Source organism: Triplophysa dalaica, chromosome 9, assembly GCF_015846415.1.
Source record: "Triplophysa dalaica isolate WHDGS20190420 chromosome 9, ASM1584641v1, whole genome shotgun sequence".
NCBI classification, from domain to species: Eukaryota; Metazoa; Chordata; class Actinopteri; order Cypriniformes; family Nemacheilidae; genus Triplophysa; species Triplophysa dalaica.
The window spans coordinates 6,010,823-6,029,799 of NC_079550.1; the positions used below are offsets into that span (position 1 = coordinate 6,010,823).

An 18,977-nucleotide genomic window follows, 5' to 3' on the forward strand; every position below is an offset into this window, starting at 1 on the left:
ACTTGAAGGTGAGTTAATAATGACAGCATTTTCAGTTTTGGGTGAACTATCCCTTTAAGTTATATATACGTTTAAAGTAAAAAAGCTTATCAATTTATCGATTATTTTCCCACCTCAAAATCCACAATTGACCCCCACTCAGATGTTCCAAATAGCGGATGTGATGTATTCGGCGCTATTTTTAAAGTTACCTCTGTTGCCATAAGAACACAACAGCAGTCTCAGCAGTGTGTTACACATCATCCATTAACCTCCCACACACACGCACACTCGTGAAGAGTGCTTACTATGAGAGTGCTCCAATTCTGTCCTCTAGCGCTGTTAATCCCGCCAATGTGAGACTCTCTCTCTCTCTCTCTATCCTTCATCATTCCCAAAGTGTCAATTTATTCCTCCCACATTCCCCTCCTCAAGCCCCCCTCCGTCTTTTAGTAACAGAATGTTCTCAGTACAGTCACAGTTGGACTTCATTTCAGACAAGATGTGGTCCAATTATCAGAACAGTCAATGGACCCAGCTTGTTTTTAAGCAGGTATTAATGAGCGCTCATTCTGGCACACTTATTCCACCTGAAGGGTTTTTAAAAACTGCATTCTTTAACATTATTGTTGTACAAATCAACAGTTATAGAGCAAGTGCGTAAAAGATAAGTGCTCACAACTGTCTCCGGTGCACATAACAGTAATGTTATAATGCAGAGTTATGATGGATTTTGCGGGAAATATAATTTGACTTTAAGAATGCTGTGTTTTGACAGAGATGCCAGTAGAGATCCAAAGGTCTTGGAATAAGTTTTTATACGTTGCAAAAGCGTCAGCATATGATAAAACATATGACACTTATGATGGAAAGCATCATTTTGGATATTAAAAGTGAAGTATGGCATTTCTTCATCTCTGTTCAGGTTTCAGCCCATCTGTCATTCATCAGACTAAAAGATAGTCCCACCTTTAACCTATCCCATTGGTTGAGGCAGACGTTGACATGTCAGAGTGCTCAAACAAACCATTTTAATAGCATCACAATCTATACAATTTTCTGACATACCTGTATAACAAATTACCCAAATATCTGTGAAACTGAATTTTAACTCGTCTTGTTGGTGACTGAATCTGCATTAGATCTGTGTAATATATGTTATGCATTGGTGTTGCATCTTCAGGGCTGGTGATCAGGCCAAAGGACATGGAGATTACGTTCAACCGCTCCATTCCCCAGCAATACAACACATACGTGTCGCACCTGGAGTCCTTCCTGAAGCGTGAGTATAAATCACTCTTCATCTCTATATAGTACATTTGCTTTCCAGCTTTACTACACAACACTATAGCTATGTTTTTTTTTTAACTTTTAGCACTGATTTACATGTAAAGCTTCTTGAAATACATGAAGTTAAAAGATCATCCCCTTGAAATAATGACAAAATAGCGCAAACATGATTCATGTAAAAGCAATACATACAGATAAAAAACATTTGAATTTCATTAATGTGTCTTCCTCTTGGAAACAATCAGCAATTATTTTGTCCAATAATAATATCTTTAGAATGAACTTCATGTTACAGTAGAAAATACGTCAGTCAGTACAGGAAAGCAGAGTGTCATGAGGTCTTCAAGCTGTTGTGTTGGGATGAGTCATGTTTGTGTGAGACTCTTGCTGAGTGTCTGTGACTCCATGCATCTCCGTTCTCTCTCTGTCACTTCAGAGTACAATGAGTCTGTGCAGGACAAGAATGAGCAATGTCCTGAGGGCGTTTACTTTGAGCAGGATGGTGTTCAGGAGAAGAAGGTGTGCAGGTTTAAGAGAAGTCTGCTGAGACAGTGCTCTGGACTGGCTGATAGTACGTTTGGTTACTCTGAGGGTCAGCCATGCATCCTGGTCAAAATGAATCGAGTGAGTTGTGTGTTCTTATGCTCACCACCACGGTCACATATACTTTTCTGTCTGTCTGTCTGTCATTCGATCAGTCATTCAATCTTTCTGTGTGTCACAGAGTCTGCCACTCTTCCTTTCTGTCTGTCTGCCTCTCTTCCTTTCTGTCTGTCTGTCTCTCTTCTGTCTGTCGCTCTATTTGGGTGTCAGTCTTTCTGTCTGTCTGCCCCTCTTCCTTTCTGTCTGTCTGCCTCTCTTCCTTTCTGTCTGTCTGTCTCTCATTCTGTCTGTCGCTCTATTTGGGTGTCAGTCTTTCTGTTTGTCTGCCCCTCTTCCTTTCTGTCTGTCTGTCTCTCATTCTGTCTGTCGCTCTATTTGGGTGTCAGTCTTTCTGTCTGTCTGCCCCTCTTCCTTTCTGTCTGTCTGTCTCTCTTTCTGTCTGTCCCTCTATTTGTGTGTCAGTCTTTCCGTGTGTCTGCCCCTCTTCAATTCTGTCTCTCTGTCTGTCCCTGTTTCTGTCTGTCACTCTATTTGTGTGTCAGTCTTGCTGTCTGTCTGCCCCTCTTCCTTTCTATCTTTCTGAATTTCTTCAGTGAATTGTTAAATCACATGGTTCACCCTGTAGACGGTCAAACATTTTAAACCAAGGTTGTGAAATGTCCAATGTTGTCTTTATCTACAGATGTTTGTTCAGTGTATATATTTTGTATTGCACGTAGGTTATCGGGCTGAAACCACAAGGAGATCCACACATCAACTGCGCTGCCAAGGTAACACATTCTATACTCCAGCTTCATGTGCGTGTTAGGATGAGTATGAAGTGGTGGTATTAGTAAAAGTTGAAGCGATTGATTGTGTGTTTCCATCTCGCGTTTTCACACATCTGTTTGTATCTGGTCTCTCTCCACGCTGCCTATAGGGCCAGCAGTTTCAATGGTGGGTAAGATGTCAGAACTCAGCCCCCCATTGGGTCACCAGGGTCCTTGCCCCGGGCCTTTTCAATCTCTTTGCTGTCTCTTCCTGTACTGCTTTTGCTTAAATCTGCCATCATTCTAGACATAATGTATACCTTCAAACCCCAAGCCATAGAGAAAAGCGTGGTGTGTGTACAGCACGACAACCACAGCGATGCCCTAAGCATATACCTGTATATTAACATCTGTCACTCAAGACAAACTGTAATTTACACCTGTTGTGTGACCTTTGAATTGGAATAGTGTTATCTGTAGTGTAAAAATAGTGTTTTTACATTATATATATTGTTGCATGGCAATGCAAGATTCTGTATACTAAAAAGGAAAAAAGACTCATGCGCAAATATATACATTATGCTGTATTTTTTTCTACTGCTGTTTTGGCACAAACTTTACAGGATAGCTGGTTTGGCATAAACAAACACTATGAACTAAATGAATTTTATTTTGGTTGAGAACCACCCCTTAGTCTGGGAGGAATAATCTGATTGACAGTAACCAACTGTTATAGATGATGCCACCATGGGCCATGTGTCCACCAAAGTATTTTTTCAAGGCCAACATATTTTTTACAGTTGTTTTGCAATGAAAGCGTCACACTTTTAAAAACGCCAGCACCCGGTGCTTTACTCCATACTGACTTGTACATCCTACTTTTACAATCAGATGAAAAGCTAATGAGAAACATTTTTTTCTAACAGTATCCATTTTTGTGCAAAATACATCTTGAGACTACAGCAATGTTAATATTAATGTTAACTATCTGTGAAATCAGTTACTAGTATGTTCTGGATATGCTGAATATTCTGGATATGCTTGATATTCTGGATAGGATGAATATTCTGGATATGCTTGATATTCTGGATAGGATGAATATTCTGGATATGCTTGATATTCTGGATAGGATGAATATTCTGGATATGCTTGATATTCTGGATATGATGTATATTCTGGATATGCTTGATATTCTGGATAGGATGAATATTCTGGATATGCTTGATATTCTGGATATGATGTATATTCTGGATATGATGTATATTCTGGATATGATTTTTACAGTTATTTACGGTTTACTTGAGTTTACTACGTTGACTTTTTTAAATTCTCTTTATTTCAATTTAATGTCACTAAGCTTGTCAAATCCAGTTCATTGAATCACTCAGTTTTTAAAACATGACTTCTGATAACGTGTACCTCTGAAAGGTGTTAGAGTGATCCGATCATCACAAACTGCATTGGACCCCATTAACACCTGTATGCAGACCTGTCAACCTGCGTTCACATAACCTAAGACTTATTCATGTGTCAATGGGGCCTACTGTAATATCTATTGCTTTTCATAAGCTGTCAAGCATGACCTAGTAAAGCATTACATTTGTGTTTCAGCTAGGACAATTCATTTTTGTAGCGTAACATGTTTCTTTGCATAACACTGAGGTCAAAAAGACAAGAATTTCCTTAACGTGTCTACAGAATCAGATCCAATATCAGGGCTAGATTGAGCAATATTTGACCTGTTTTTAGACCTTTCTTCTGTGCTGCGGACATGAGTCGTTCATATCAGACCTGTCCCGTTTACAACTTTTTGTCATTATTTCGTCACATCAAACCTCACGGCCTTTCACCCAAGTGTGACCCTTGAAGGTATACAGTGGACACGAGGAAGTGCCCTTTGCTCCTTAGGATCTCTGTCTTTAACGCTTTTGCTCTCAAATTGTGCAGATGGTTCTTGCTGTTTTAATCTTGCCATTTCTTACTACATACTAATAGAGATCTTGCAGTGCTTCAATGGGACTTTCACACAATTATACTGTACGAAAATCTTTCGGATTATTAGCAGAATTTTCTGCTGTATATCGCACATAAAATTATTTTAGATCAGCAGGCAAGTTAAACACAGCATTTTATTTCCCTCTCAATGTTTCAACAATTTGGATGTTTTTCGCACGATGATTAAAGAGGTCAAAGTATTTGAATATATGTATATATATATAAACATGTGTGAAAGCACCCTAATGACTCACTGACAATTGCTTCTGTGCTGATGCTTACATAAAACATCATTTGATTATGAAATCATTTATGATGTTCTCAGGCTATTGGCTCTAAATGACTGACTTCAAAACACCTTTCTTTTAGCATTTTGACCCTTTCTTTTCATTAGAATAGAAGCATGCATAACTGTGACCTGTCCCTGGACACACATTTATTTTCAAAGCTTACAGCAACCATATCATTGAGGTTCACTTCATAAAAGATGAACCGGTTATTGAATGCACAAGGAAAGGGCCCCTGCAACTGTTCCAGGATCTGTGGAAACGATCTGACGCTTTTGCTCCATATATATTACTGCAGTGAGCAGAAAATTATGATGGCTGATACTATTTGTATTCAATGATGTTCAGAGATTTCAGTATTTCACATTTGATTTATTTGTGTATTTTTCTTTGTGTCATCGGTTCGAGTGATGTGAGGGCAGTCTGTTGCTATTGGCAACTGCAGATGAGTCACATGACACATATTGTCTGTACAATGTATCGGTGTGATCTCACCTTTTGTCATGGTCTCTCTCTTGATGCAGAGAGAACTTCCCCTGCAGATGCAGTATTTCCCTTCAGAGGGCAGGCTGGACAAGAGTTACTTCCCATATTATGGCAAGAAAGCACAAGTAAGTACAATACACTCATTTCCTCATGTGCTATAATGTAATGTATTTATGCACATTGTTTCAAACAAATGTAACGTATCGTTCTGTGAGTAACTAAAATGGTTTATTTCCAAAACAGTAAGACATTTCTATATAATATTTATTTTGTAAAGAATTGAGAAGATTTATTTGACCCCTCTATGTAAATGAATTAGAGCTGGGCAACGATTAAACTTGTAAACGCATGAATTTTAATTTTAATCTGTGATTAATTGCATTGTTAAGCGTAAAGTTGTACACTTTTTCTTTAAAAGTTCTGCTGTATGAAGTGCAAAAAGATTTGGTTTGCAAACACTATAAACAAATAATGTGCTTAAAAAAAATATTTCTTGTAAATATTAATTTAAACATTAATGTAACCAAAGCTATGTGCCACTGCCAGTGCATTAACATTCTCTCTAGTTTGATATAGAAAAAGTTATAAGGATTATTGCTATTACATAAACTCTCATTAAAGTGTACTGCACATTTTTAACAACCAAATCATTGTATGCCACATTTTTCTTTATCTTAACAATTCATATAAGTAGAACACCTTTCCTTTAATATGAGTGAGTGTTTTAGGCCCGTCCTTTGCTGTTTAGTGAACAACAGAGATATTTATTATGCTGCTGCCCCTTTAAGAGCGCTCTATACAGATAAACTAATCTAAGAACTTTGACGCGTCCATCTTGTTTCCCAGCTGTTAACGTTCATAAAATGGGATACTTTTACATGGACCCATGATAATAAGGGAAATACAACGTAATGTTGTGTTTATTTGAACATTTCAGAGCAAGAAGACCTGAAAGAATACTCAGTTTAGTAGTTGAAGCTCTGACTCTCTAGGGGCGCATGTTTAAACATGTTTTTAGCCTCACATTGCATATAAAACACGCCACACATTTGTTATCGTTGCTGTTTTGTAGCCAGGGAATTTCTTATATTCTGCAGGCAATGATTTCCATCCGCTTTGTCATCAATAGCATTAAATAAGCCTTTGACACCCGCGTATATTACGTCTTTTTGGGGCAAGGGCACTGATAGATAAGCGGATGGCTGAAGGAGGGGAGACAAAATGGAGTGGTTGGTTCGATCAACTCCGCCGTCTGGAAGAGATTTAATACGAAATGTCCATGTCAGAGTTCAGTACCTTTCTCAATTCAGTTCTGGTGTTCCTGGTTCATGATATGTTCGGGCTTCAGCAGTCTTAGCCCAACCCCAAATGCTCTCATTGGTTGAGACGTTAACGCGATAATAACAAGTAAACTTACCCAGGCTTAAAATGAATACAAATTGAATAGTCACTAAAAAACAAAACAGAATTGTACAGCAAAATTATAATAAGATAGAAATTAACATGTGTAAAACCCTGAAGGCAGAGGCTCTCGATCTTTTTGACTTTAATTGTTTTGGCTTAATTTAATGCTTTTTTTGTTATATCTTAGTTGATAGTTGACAGACTAATATGCAAACGTGTCCTATTGTGTGACAACAAAAATGTAGAAAAAAAACTATCAATGAAGATAAATCTCTCTTATTCCATTTTGTATTATAAATATAATTATTAATGATACAAAATAATAATATTTCGCTGTCACACCATAGGACACATGTATGGTTTATTTGAAAACGACCCTACATCATATCAAGTCTTCTTAGGGTCCCCTAGTAGAAACACTGCCTAATAGAAAACATCTTTAAATCGTAAACATAAAAACGATAAAAACAAATAAAAACAATAGATCCCAATGAAACCTTCCTAAGTGCGCGCAAACAATCCCGCAGTGAGAAAGCGATGTTTTTGTTTCTTCCAGTGTGCCGATTTTCCCCCCGTGGCCCTGCGATGAAACGCCCCCTTCAATTACATTTGAGTTCTTACACAATGTGTTATTTATAATGTTGCTTAGCCCTGGGTGTATGTAAGGTTTTCTGAGCTTTCTGTGGCTGTTGTGACAACCTTTTACCTTGAACTGGATGTTGCGAGGGGGCACCGTGGCTTAGTTGTAAGCACGTTCGCCTCACACCTCCAGGGTTGGGGTTCGATTCCCGCTTCCGACTTGTGTGTGTGGAGTTTGCATGTTCTCCCCGTGCCTCGGGGGTTTCCTCCGGGTACTCCGGTTTCCTCCCCTGGTCCAAAGACATGCATGGTAGGTTGATTGGCATCTCTGGAAAAAATTGTCCGTAGGGTGTGAGTGCGTGAGTGAATGAGTGAGTGTATGTGCCCTGCGATGGGTTGGCACTCCATCCAGGGTGTATCCTGCCTTGATGCCCGATGACTCCTAAGATAGGCGCAGGCTCCCCGTGACCCGAGGTAGTTCGGATAAGCGGTAGAAAATGGAATGGAATGGATGTTGCGAATTTTTACTTCCAAATTTTTACACATTTCAGAGTGAAATGGAATTTCATATGAGAAAAATAGTGGGCGTGGCTTTCGACTTTCTCTGTGATTTGATTGGATGTATAAGAACAGCCCTGGCGGGCTTGTTCGACTTGATGCGCCACAGCAAGATCTGACAGCCGGATGACATCCAAGTACTGCGAGAGCGATTCGAAAGCAAACTTTCTATTGTTTTTAAAATCGCTCTCGCGGTACAGTCATTGCAGGAATGAAGTGCATTTTCCAATTTTTAACTAAAGATTACAAGGGCACACACATTTTTTAAGAGAATGAACCACATTGATAACTATTTACAATAAAAGCTGCCATATTTCACAATAAATAGTTTTTACCAACGGCTTTCCTATGGTAACAGGACTGATTTTAACATTTGGTTGTTCAAATACCCAAATCACAATTAGAAAGAGCCTTATTGCCAAGTATGTAACATACAAGGAATTTGTTTTGGTGACAGGAGCATCCAGTACACAGAATCAGCAACAACACACAGATACCATAAAACAATAGAATACAGTACACAGATGATTTAAATCAGGGCCTATGGGTATAAAAAATTAAGAAATACAATACAATAAACATAAGAGTAAAGCTATAGAGAGTAAAGTTATGTGTGTATGTAAATATGTACAAGTAAAAAAAAGAATAGACTATTGATGTAAAAGGAATGTGTTATATACAGTAGAATGAAATATCATTTACAGAATGTATTATCTGCAATTATCTAAAATTGCACTTTATTATTATTGCACAGAGTTAAATGCACATATTTTTTTGCACGCAAGTTCTTAATTGCATGTAAAAGACATTTAACTGTTCAAGAGGTAGATGGCCTGAGGAAAGAAGCTGTTTTTGTGTCTGGTTGTTTTGGTGCTCTGTAGCGCCGACCAGACGGCAATATTGATAAGAGATATGAGATCTCTCTTCAAATTTGAAAAGCGTTTGTCTTATTTTTAGCGCATGATTTTTCATAGTCATTTTCAGGATTGTCACATCATAACGCTGCATATTCCTTATAGACATGAAAATTAATATAAAGTAACTATTTTATGATCTATAAAGAGGCATCCCTTCTCTATTCATTGGGTATTATGGCATCAGGATCAGAAATCCTACAAAGTTTGTTGTCTCCCAAAAAACATGTCCTTTTTTTGTCACATCCATAACGCATGTTTTTTTCCTTTTTTAAAATAGAAAATTTGTTCATAGGCTGACATTTTTTGATGTTTAGGGTTTAGTAAAATATAAACAGAATGGGTCAATATATTTGTAACAAATTCATTCTCTGAGTATTTTTATGTCACATCCATTACGCAAAATGTCACGTCCATAACGTTGGAATTGCCAGGTTGTCATTTTTTATTTCACAGGGACTTTAAGCACTAAGGCACTGTTTCACAGATGAGACTTAGTTTAAGCCAGGACTTGGTTGAATTAGGATATTTCAGTTGCTTTTATTAAATTGCCGACATAAAAACATTACTGGTGTGCATCTTGAAACAAAACTAGGGCATTGACATATTTTAAGATATGTCAGGGCAAATGATTTTCAGCTAGGACAGCACAAACCTTAACTTTAGTCTGGGACGTTAAGCCTTGTCTGTGAAACCTAGCATTACAGTGTAATTTATGTTAATCCTTTAAGTTTGTAAAAGTGTAAATTATATAAATTATTATTATACGAAAAAATGCTCAAACACTGAAGAATATTCAGATATAACCAACATACAATCTCATAATCTTTCTTCTAAAAGTAAACAGACATGTTTTACTGTTACAGTTCATGAAAAGCTTATATTTGCACAAACACAGTATATGAAGACATGTCATTATTATTAAAAAAATTGACCATAGGTAGTTGAATAGGTCTCTATCTCTTTTTTTAACCATTTCTGCATTCTGTTTTTGTTTTCTCTGCAGCCAGAATATGTCCAGCCGGTTGTAGCCGTGAAGCTGCTGCTGGCTGAGGAAGATTATAATTCTGAGCTCATCATCGAGTGCAAGGTGGAAGGCTCGGACCTCCGTAACAACGATGATCGTGACAAGTTCTTAGGCCGCGTCACCTTCCGGGTGAAGGTGTTCAAGTAGTGTGGATCGTTCACCGGAGACGCACGATGTCAGTTCCTCTCGCTCAAACCCCGCCCTTTCTCATCACACGTTTACCTGTCACAGCCCCGTACCCATACATCCCGTCCGTCCTGAAGTTCGATCGGGGCCCTAATGCATCAAGCGCAGTACGACTGCTAATCCAAGGTTACGGTTAAACCTCGTCCTGGATTACCCTGAAATCTGATGCATACAAACGCTCGTTGTGCTGTGCTTTGGATGGGGTCAGTACTGGAAAAGTGTGTCTGAAGGTTATTCATGGTTTTAGTTGTTTTAATTTGTTGATCACTTGTTATCATAAACGCCTAGCTCACCTGCTGAAAATAAAAACCGAAGGATGAAATCAACAAACACTCACATCGATTCTGAACCCGACGTCTACCCTTAAGAGAGAACAAGAGTGTCATCGTGTAGTAAGTATAGGGACCTGTAAATAGATGCATCAGCCCATCATGTGGATGTGGTCCGCTCCCCCTCATAGTATAGTATAGCCTGCCGTGTGTGTGTACGCGTGACGTGAAGCCTCTATGTACATATTTAATGGATTTAAACACTCTTTCTCTGTCATTGCTCTCACTGCGTCTGACTGCTGTAAGAAATTAAGAGTATGAAATTATATAATAGCTGTAATTTAAGATTATTGAAAAGTTTAAGGAGGGGGAAGGGGGAAAACACCAAAAACATCTATATGGAACCTTGTGTGAAGCCCGTCCTTCATCTGAGGGAAGTAATTTTTTAAACCCTCTGCAGAAACTGTTATTTGTGCAGATGCCTTATGCTCTGTATGAGTTGAAAAATCTTGAAATAAAAGTGATTTTAAACAAAGCTTTAGTTTGTGGAGTGTGTTTCCTTTATAACCAGTTATTTTAAGGTGTATTCTCACAAGAACAATTGTTTCTCAATTATTACTTTTGTTTAGTGAGCACAGAAATAAATTACCACATTAATATGAAATGTGAAATAAAAATATTCAAATACATTTTAAAACATGACATTTTATTACTAAAAGCTGATTTAACAATAAAAATATTGCACCATATTAAAGATAATTCTATACCACAAGATATTTGTTGTAATGCAATGTTTTGCACATTTAGTTTTATTGCAACTATTGTATTTGATAGTGGTTGTTGAACTGCAAGCCGCCAGATAGTGCCAGAGGACCACATTTTTTTACATTTATGAGGTATAGAATTTATCATAAATTTCATGTAATCAAACATTACAGAGTTTTACCCACAGAATAGATATTTAGCACTGTATAGTTTTAAGTAATTTGTTTTGACTGCCTTGTGCATTACTAACACTTGTAGGTAATGTTAAAAGGACAGAAACCCGTGCTGATATTGCCCTCTAGTGGATCTAGTCTAAATGACCGGGACAGGCTAAACCCCAGTCCAAAAATGATGTCTATAGAGCATATTTGTACAATATTTGCTTTTAACCCTCCAGTTACCCTTAAATTTGATAACACCTTTTCCCCAACAATTTAAACCTACAGAATATAACTTTTTTTTAACTAAAAGGTTTGTGTTAGGTAATTTCTATCTTTGTTGAGTTCTTAAATATATCTTTAAATTAACTTCTTTTATGTTTTAGTAAACGGCAGTGTTGGAAACATTTTCCGGTCACTACTGTAACAGGACCAGGTTTTTAATTTTAAAGAGAAAATTGGATTCAGATACAGAAAATTTGGAACTTTGCCATCGGCATCACCAAGTAATAATATTACAGTCTCATTTAAAATGTGTTTTTTTTTGGATAAAGTACTAAAATATGCTTGAAGTTGAACAACGAAACATCACACTCTACAAAGTGCAAACAAGCAACATGTGATATCATTCAGAGATCCTTGTGACTTTTGTTTGGTTTCAGGAGTATTGTTATCTCATCTGTTCTTGATAACAGAAGCATTAACACTTGAGGTCAAACATTGTGAGAAGGAAGTGGCCTGATCAAGTGCCTTTAGAGAGTGTGTTGATAAACAAGCTTTTACACTGAAGGTGACCTCTGATAACTGATCTCAGACCTGCTACATGAAGCCGTAGAGATGTTTTTCAAAGCTGTGTCCGCCACTGCAACTTTAATGTGAGGTTTAAGTGAAGCTGATGAATCCAATGGTTTCCAATATAAACACCATTATGAACCATTTGCTGTTTACCATTAAAACCATTACAAAATTTATTGTAGTGTAGTTGGGCTTTCCCCTGGTTCCCATCAGCCAAATAACATCCCACTGATAGTGGCCAACACATGCCCAGTGAATACAATCAGAGACCATTATAGTTTCCATTAAAACCAATACAATTGCCACAACAACTATTCAGTACATTATGATTTCTGTAAATGGTTTTTTTTTTTAATGGAAACTTGTGGCCAGTTAGAAAATACTCTGAACACAGAGTCAAATAAAGTGAAGTAGGACACGCCTGTTTCACAGGTAGAAAAACGTCTGTGCCAAGAACTTCCACTTGCACTGTTACAATGACAAACCATTGAGTTGTTTGATCATTTTTAACTGAATTGAAGGACAACAATCTTAAGAAGGTAAAATTTATGCTGAATAATTTAACTGCAACTTAATTCAATCAATGAATTTCTCGTTGACTTTACTTATATTTTTAAGTTGAATTGACTCAAACTTTTAAGACAACCAGGTAACAGTTTTTAATGTTTAATGTACAGTGTTAATGTTTTTCTTACAATAACAAATTGAGACAAGCTTTTTGATCATTAAATATTATATCATAGTTAATTGTAATGACTAAAATAGTTTAAAGGCATCTTTCGTGTTTAAATTCAAAATAGAAACTACTAAAATATTATTTAATATGTTTTTGATAAACTCTTTATATTGTTATTTGTGTGTATTTAATAAACTCTTACATTAAATGATTCTATACTTTGTATTGTTTAGAAATGAACTAGGCTGTTTTCCTGTGCGTTTATGGACCGTCGCTGGAGTGTGGAGTCACTGGAAGATCAGCTCCGTTGCCCGGTGTGTCTGGAGATCTTTACCGAGCCTCTGATCCTCCAGTGCGGTCAGTCGTACTGCCGCGGGTGCGTGCGCGCCATAAGCGTGAACCCGCTCGGGCAGCTGCAGTGTCCCGTGTGCCGCTGCGCAGTGGACGCAGACTGTCCTCCGCCCAATGTAGCGCTGGCTCGAATCGTAGACGCCGTTCGGACCCTGAACACACCCGATAAGGGCCCGTTGGAGATCTGCGCTCAACACAACAACCCGCTCAGTCTTTACTGTGAGGAGGACCGGGCGCTCATCTGCGGGCTGTGCGGGAGTATCGGGGCGCACCGGGCGCACAAGGTCACGCCCATTCACAGCGTTTACAGCAGGATGAAGGTGAGAATAGAGGTGCACCTCACATACAAATTGTAGAAATCTCATGTTACTTCAGGGACTTGACAATCTCAAATAAATCAAAGCTTGTTATATTTAAACATCTTCAATGTAGTCTGCAGAAGTGTTCTAATGGCATTTTATTAAACCAGATTTTTGAAGGAATCCTGGTTTATTTCAGTAAAAGTAATCATGTTTTTGAAGGATGGATAGATTATCATTTGTACAGTAGTTTAATTTCTATGCCATGAAGTAAAACTTTATTGTGGTCATTTTTTTCACAGGAGGACATCTCATGTTTGATGACAGAGTTTCAGACTCAGGGGAGGAAGCTTGAGGAGCAGATCTGTAAAATGGACTTTAATAAATCTCGCATCACCGTGAGTTGTCACTGTCAAAACTTTACCCGAGGCGTCCTGATTTAAACTGTTCCTGTTATTTATCTTTAAAACCGTTAAAGTAACTTTTCATGTGCTCTGGATCTTTTTATACAAAATATGCAGGTATAAGTCTATTGTGGTGGTTAAGATTCAGTCTCAGTTTCCAACTTCCCATAAGATTTGTACCTATGACATTAAAAAAGCCCTTGTCGTTGTGTAGAATGAATCAGATGTGTTAAAGTGGGTGGTGCGGAAGGAGTTTGGAGAGCTACGCCGCTGTTTGGAGCTGGAGGAGGCAGGTTTTATGGAGAAGGTGGAAAACGCAGCTTCCACCCTTATCTCCTCCATCCAGAGACAGTCTGAACAAATGAACCAACTGCTGGCCAAGATGCAGTCTGCTGAGGCCACACTAGATGCTTTGAGCAATGACAGTCATCTGGAGTTCATCGCTGTGAGTCAGACTTGTTTCTCAGGGTTGAGTTATATTTACAAATCAATGTCTGTAGACACATACTTTACCTATATCTTTACTACAAAAAACTGTTTAAAATTTCTTTATAATAATTTCCAAGAAAATAGTCCATTGAACACATAAAACCTTTTGTGAAAACAAGGCGACGCCAAACCTTAATGACTGAGATACACATGACAAAAAAGCAGATTTAATCATTTAATGTTGTTGCACATGCCTATATGTCACCTGAAATCTCTGTTTAAGACCACTATATAAACAAAAGCAAAACCTTAAAAAAGGTAAATGTTATAGGGTTAGGTCCATTGTTTGTAGAAGTTTGTCATATACAGCCGCAAAAAAAATAAAACTCCATTCCGAATTTTATTTTATTTAGCATTTCTAATATTGTGTCCATTCTAGGCCAGTCTGTTGAATATCAACAAAATCAAACCTCAGAAGTGACATAAAGTCATCAAACATCAATGGGAAAGACAGACAACATGACAACACACATAAAAACTGAGATAATAATCCAAGTTATCACATAAAAAATATGTATAAATTGCTTAAAAGTGAATATGAACTTTTTTTCTTTGCAGTATTTGGGGTCTGAAAAATGCAGAGCGTCTTTTCTGTTATTTTCACCTGTTTCTCCAGTTTCATTTCCTGCAAATAAAAGCAAACAGAAATAACATTTTTAATTTCAAATTTGGAACTAATATTGTTAGTAGTTCACAGAATGAAACAACAATGATAATTTCACCTAAACACATAGCTATAAATAGTAAATTTAGAAACACAAACGGTCTCTTAATTTTTCCACAGCTCTATGTACTTAAATAATTAAGTTTTTAAAATAATAATAGTTTAATTTTTTGAACATATCAGAATCTTTGCCTCAATTAAAGTTTATTTCCTTACAGAAATATGGATCCATTGCTCCAAGGTAAGAAACTATATTTTGAAGAAAAGAATATGATTGTTTTAAATGAATAAAAAGTGGATGTTGAGTGTTGTTGTTTTTTTGGTACAAAGTAAGAGTAATTGCAGTGTGCAATATTATCCTTAGACAACAAAATCTCTTTGTTTTTTGTGTGTTATCGGTTTCTATTGCTGTGCAGATTGCGTGAAGGCCAGCAGAGGGAGCAAAGAGATGAGAAAATATACAGCTCTATGCAATTTAATCCTGGATTCAGCCACAATGATATTAAAATGTATGTGTGGAAAAGACTTCACAGGAGAGTCCTGCCCGGTAAAACTTTTCTTACACACTGTGCTAAATATCTTTGAACAATATCTTTGGACTGTACTAACACGTCACAATAAGATTGAATAGATAAACACAATATTAGAACATATATTAGCTAAATTAACTATAACAATGAGAACTATGGTAATATGAACATTTGTTTATGTTAGTTAATACCATCATTAACTGATATTTTCCTTTTAACATTAACTACACATTAAAAGCAGCTTTGCATTATTTATGGGACAACACAGTAAACTTTTAAGTTTATTTTAAAGAAAGAAGCAACAAAAAATAACATGACTTCTACTTCAGCAAGGACCCATAGATATATACTGTAGTAAAAAATTACAGTATATCGCTTCTGTCCTCCTGAAACCTTGTATTTCCATATTTAGTGATTACATTTTTTGTCTTAAATCATTATTATTAGTCACTCACTCTTTATGTTTGTGACTGGGTTTTGCAAATATCTAAACAATAAAAAAGCATTAAAAATAGCTTGTCAACGTTGGCACCATATAATCATTTAAAAAGTAATGAAGAATAATTTAAATGTTTCTTCCATTTCCTGAAAACCAGTGAATTTAGCCATAAGAGGTTTCAGAAGGACAGCGATGGTATGTGTAAATGTAGTTGTTGAGCTTAAGCACAGTGAGCTTTGGAGAAAACTCATGTGTTTTCAGGCTGGTTGTAGAGTACATGCTGCTGTGACAGATACATCAGTGGGAAGCGTTTAATTCAATCTAAATGGTAGAATAAAAGTGCTTCCACTGAACTATTGACTGAGAATGCAATAAAATATTAAGATTGGAGTTTCATTTCACTTGGCAGGCAAATCAATGTTTTTTTGTCATCCATTTGTAAAGGGAAAGAAATAAGCATCAGAAAGAATGAAACCATTTTAATATTGATTGATAGAAGGGCAAACAAAGCTTCATTATACACATCGTATCCTGGATTTATACAGAATTAACTGTATACTTTAACAAAAGAATGACATTGGCAGGTGTCATATATAATAAACACAAAGAGTTATATATTCACTCTATTACTTTCTAAAAAACTGACTTTACAAAATGTCTTTTGTCGCAGGAACTAGAATAAGAAACCGGATGACTAAATATTTTTCTGAAGGATATATTAACAGATATGCAATATAATTTACATATCTATGTCCGTTACGTCATGTTTTTATTACCTTAGAATGAGCTATTTCTACACACACCTTACATGTTGTTTCTACAGTAGCTCTAAACGGACAAACTGCTCTACAGAGCGGGTTTCATAAATATATTATCTCCTTCGGCAAAGAAGCAAAAGCATGATGACATCTTAGTCCTGTGTAAGCCACCGTAGTGCTTGGAAAGGGAGGTGTGAGCGGTGGAGGGAGAATTTGAGTGCAATTTGCAATCTCACCGCTAGATGCCGCTAAATCTTATCCCCTTGATATCAAAAATGATTTGTTTATCACCAATACTGTTAAGTTAAGGTCAGCTGTGCTGGTCTCATAAATGTATTAAACTACTGCTTAACTATTATTCAATATTTATCCTGTACTCATATATACTCTGTTCCTCTAGCTCCAGAGCACTTGAAGTTCGACCCGTTGACAGCCCACCCCATGCTGCATCTCAGTAAAGACAGCACCAAGGTTGAGTGTGGCGTCCTCCTCAATCGCCTGCCCAATAATCCCGAGCGTTTCAGCTACAGCTACTGTGTGCTCGCTTCTCGGGGCTTCTCCTCCGGCAAACACTACTGGGAAGTCCAGGTGGGCCCCAAACCCAAATGGCGGATCGGACTGATCAAAGGAACCGCGTCACGGAAAGGCAAACTCTTCAAAAGCCCAGAGAACGGAGTATGGCTGATGGGCCTGAGGGAAGGCCGCTTCTATGAGGCTTTCACCTCTCCACGGGTATTGCTGCCCCTCAACAGCCACCCGCAGCGTTTAGGAGTTTTTCTGGACTACGAGAGCGGACAGATCACTTTCTATAATGCGGACAGCGAAGATGAGCTTGGATTTATCTACTCGTATCAAGCCGAGCTGCAGGGCAAAGTGTTCCCGCTGTTTGATGTGTGCTGGCATGAGCGCGGAGCCAACAAGCTGCCCCTCTCCCTGCCACAAGCACTCACTCACAGATAAAGAGCTTGATGCTAGAACTTGTCCAATAATAACACTGTGCTTTCAAGTTACGGTTCTTAAAGGACCAGTGTATCATTTTTGAGAGGATCTATTGACATAAATGCAATATAATATACATAACTATGTCTTCAAAGGTATATAAAGAGCTTACATAATGAAGCGCTGTGTTTTTAATATCTTCGAATGAGCTATTTCTATCTACATACGCCACAGGTCCTCTTACATGGAATTCTCCATGTTGTTTCTACAGTAGCCGTGAAGGGACAAACTGCCCTACAGAACGTGTTTCATAAATACATTATCTCCTTCAGAAAAAGAAATGAAAACGTGTCGACATCTTAGTCCTGTGTCAGCCACCGTAATGCTTTGAATGGGATGAGTGGAGTGAGCTGTTGGTTGCAATTCACAACCTCACCACTAGTTGCTGCTAATTTTTATACACTACACAGTTAAATACTATATCAAGTGTCAGCAAGACTTAAAGCACAAGTTTGCCTATTCAGGGCTCATCTTATTTGGTTTCATTCCGGGTTTAAATATGCTATTCGTCCATGATATGCGTCGGGAGCATATCACAAAAATGTAGAGTGTATAAACAATGCCACTTTACCAACATTTTCAGTGGTGAAGTGAGACGCATGACGTCTAATTTCAAAGTAATTTTGACGCTATCAACTTAAATTTGAATCTGTCTTTTGACAAAATTTATTTTACATTTCACATCACATATCATAACAGGAAAATATATATAAATTAAAATAGGGGTTAGGCAAGTAGGGAGATCTTTGTTGTCCCAATAAGTTGGCATCCATTCAATAATAAAATAAAAAAAAGTATACTCTATTATTTGTGTTTAATGTATTCTGTACAACATTACTTTCTTTTCCTTGGAGTTGAATTTATATGGACCTAAAATGAGTCAAGTGGAATGGATTTTTGGAAGCAGCAGTGTGGAAGTCTGGAGTTTCACAGATTAAGCATTTTTCAAGTGAAATGGATTTGACTGACGGAGCTCTGAAAAGCGAACAACATATTCCCTAAATTAGAGACGGTAATAGTTAATGGGTCCAATATCATTTGTCTTAAAAAGGGGGAGGGTCCTGTCCCACCCACATGCAATGGTTCCGACCCCCATGTCATCTACCCTAGTGTTTTTAAATCAAATAATGCTTTTCAGTTTAAATATTCCTTTACAACAAAGTCTGAAGCGTTCTGAGCAATATCACACATATTTTTAGTTCTCTGTGGAAAGTTGGTGACATCTCTCCCTCTGGTTACCACAAGGTGTGGATGTATTAGCAGGTGCACAAAAATCTGTTTTAAACGGTTACGCAATAGTCCATTATTATTTAATAGAGAGGGA

General features: G+C 37.4%; 2 protein-coding genes across 2 annotated transcripts in view; both read left to right on the forward strand.

The window, feature by feature from the left end:
* atp1b3b (ATPase Na+/K+ transporting subunit beta 3b) overlaps positions 1-10,856 on the forward strand; it is a 30,394-nt gene extending 19,538 nt beyond the window's left edge. The window contains exons 3-7 of the mRNA XM_056756488.1: positions 1,163-1,261; positions 1,706-1,893; positions 2,592-2,642; positions 5,428-5,514; positions 9,851-10,856. Of these exons, the coding sequence (XP_056612466.1) occupies positions 1,163-1,261; positions 1,706-1,893; positions 2,592-2,642; positions 5,428-5,514; positions 9,851-10,018 (593 nt within the window). The 3' untranslated portion in view covers positions 10,019-10,856. The remainder of the gene's footprint in view (positions 1-1,162; positions 1,262-1,705; positions 1,894-2,591; positions 2,643-5,427; positions 5,515-9,850) is intronic.
* A 2,127-nt stretch (positions 10,857-12,983) lies between these two features.
* LOC130428922 (E3 ubiquitin-protein ligase TRIM50-like) lies at positions 12,984-17,915 on the forward strand. The gene is made up of 6 exons (XM_056757219.1): positions 12,984-13,391; positions 13,673-13,768; positions 13,989-14,219; positions 15,146-15,168; positions 15,344-15,474; positions 17,055-17,915. Exons 1-6 carry the CDS (start codon positions 12,984-12,986, stop codon positions 17,612-17,614), a joined length of 1,449 nt encoding a protein of 482 aa, XP_056613197.1. The 3' UTR covers positions 17,615-17,915.
* Positions 17,916-18,977: the final 1,062 nt, after the last annotated feature.

Bases quoted from the DNA above. Each gene is read 5' to 3' on its own strand.
- LOC130428922 (XM_056757219.1), top strand. From the start codon at position 12,984: ATGGACCGTCGCTGGAGTGTGGAGTCACTGGAAGATCAGCTCCGTTGC. The intron at 13,392-13,672 runs GTGAGAATAGAG...TTTTTTTCACAG, and splicing joins GCGTTTACAGCAGGATGAAG to GAGGACATCTCATGTTTGAT. The intron at 15,475-17,054 runs GTAAAACTTTTC...CTGTTCCTCTAG, and splicing joins TCACAGGAGAGTCCTGCCCG to CTCCAGAGCACTTGAAGTTC.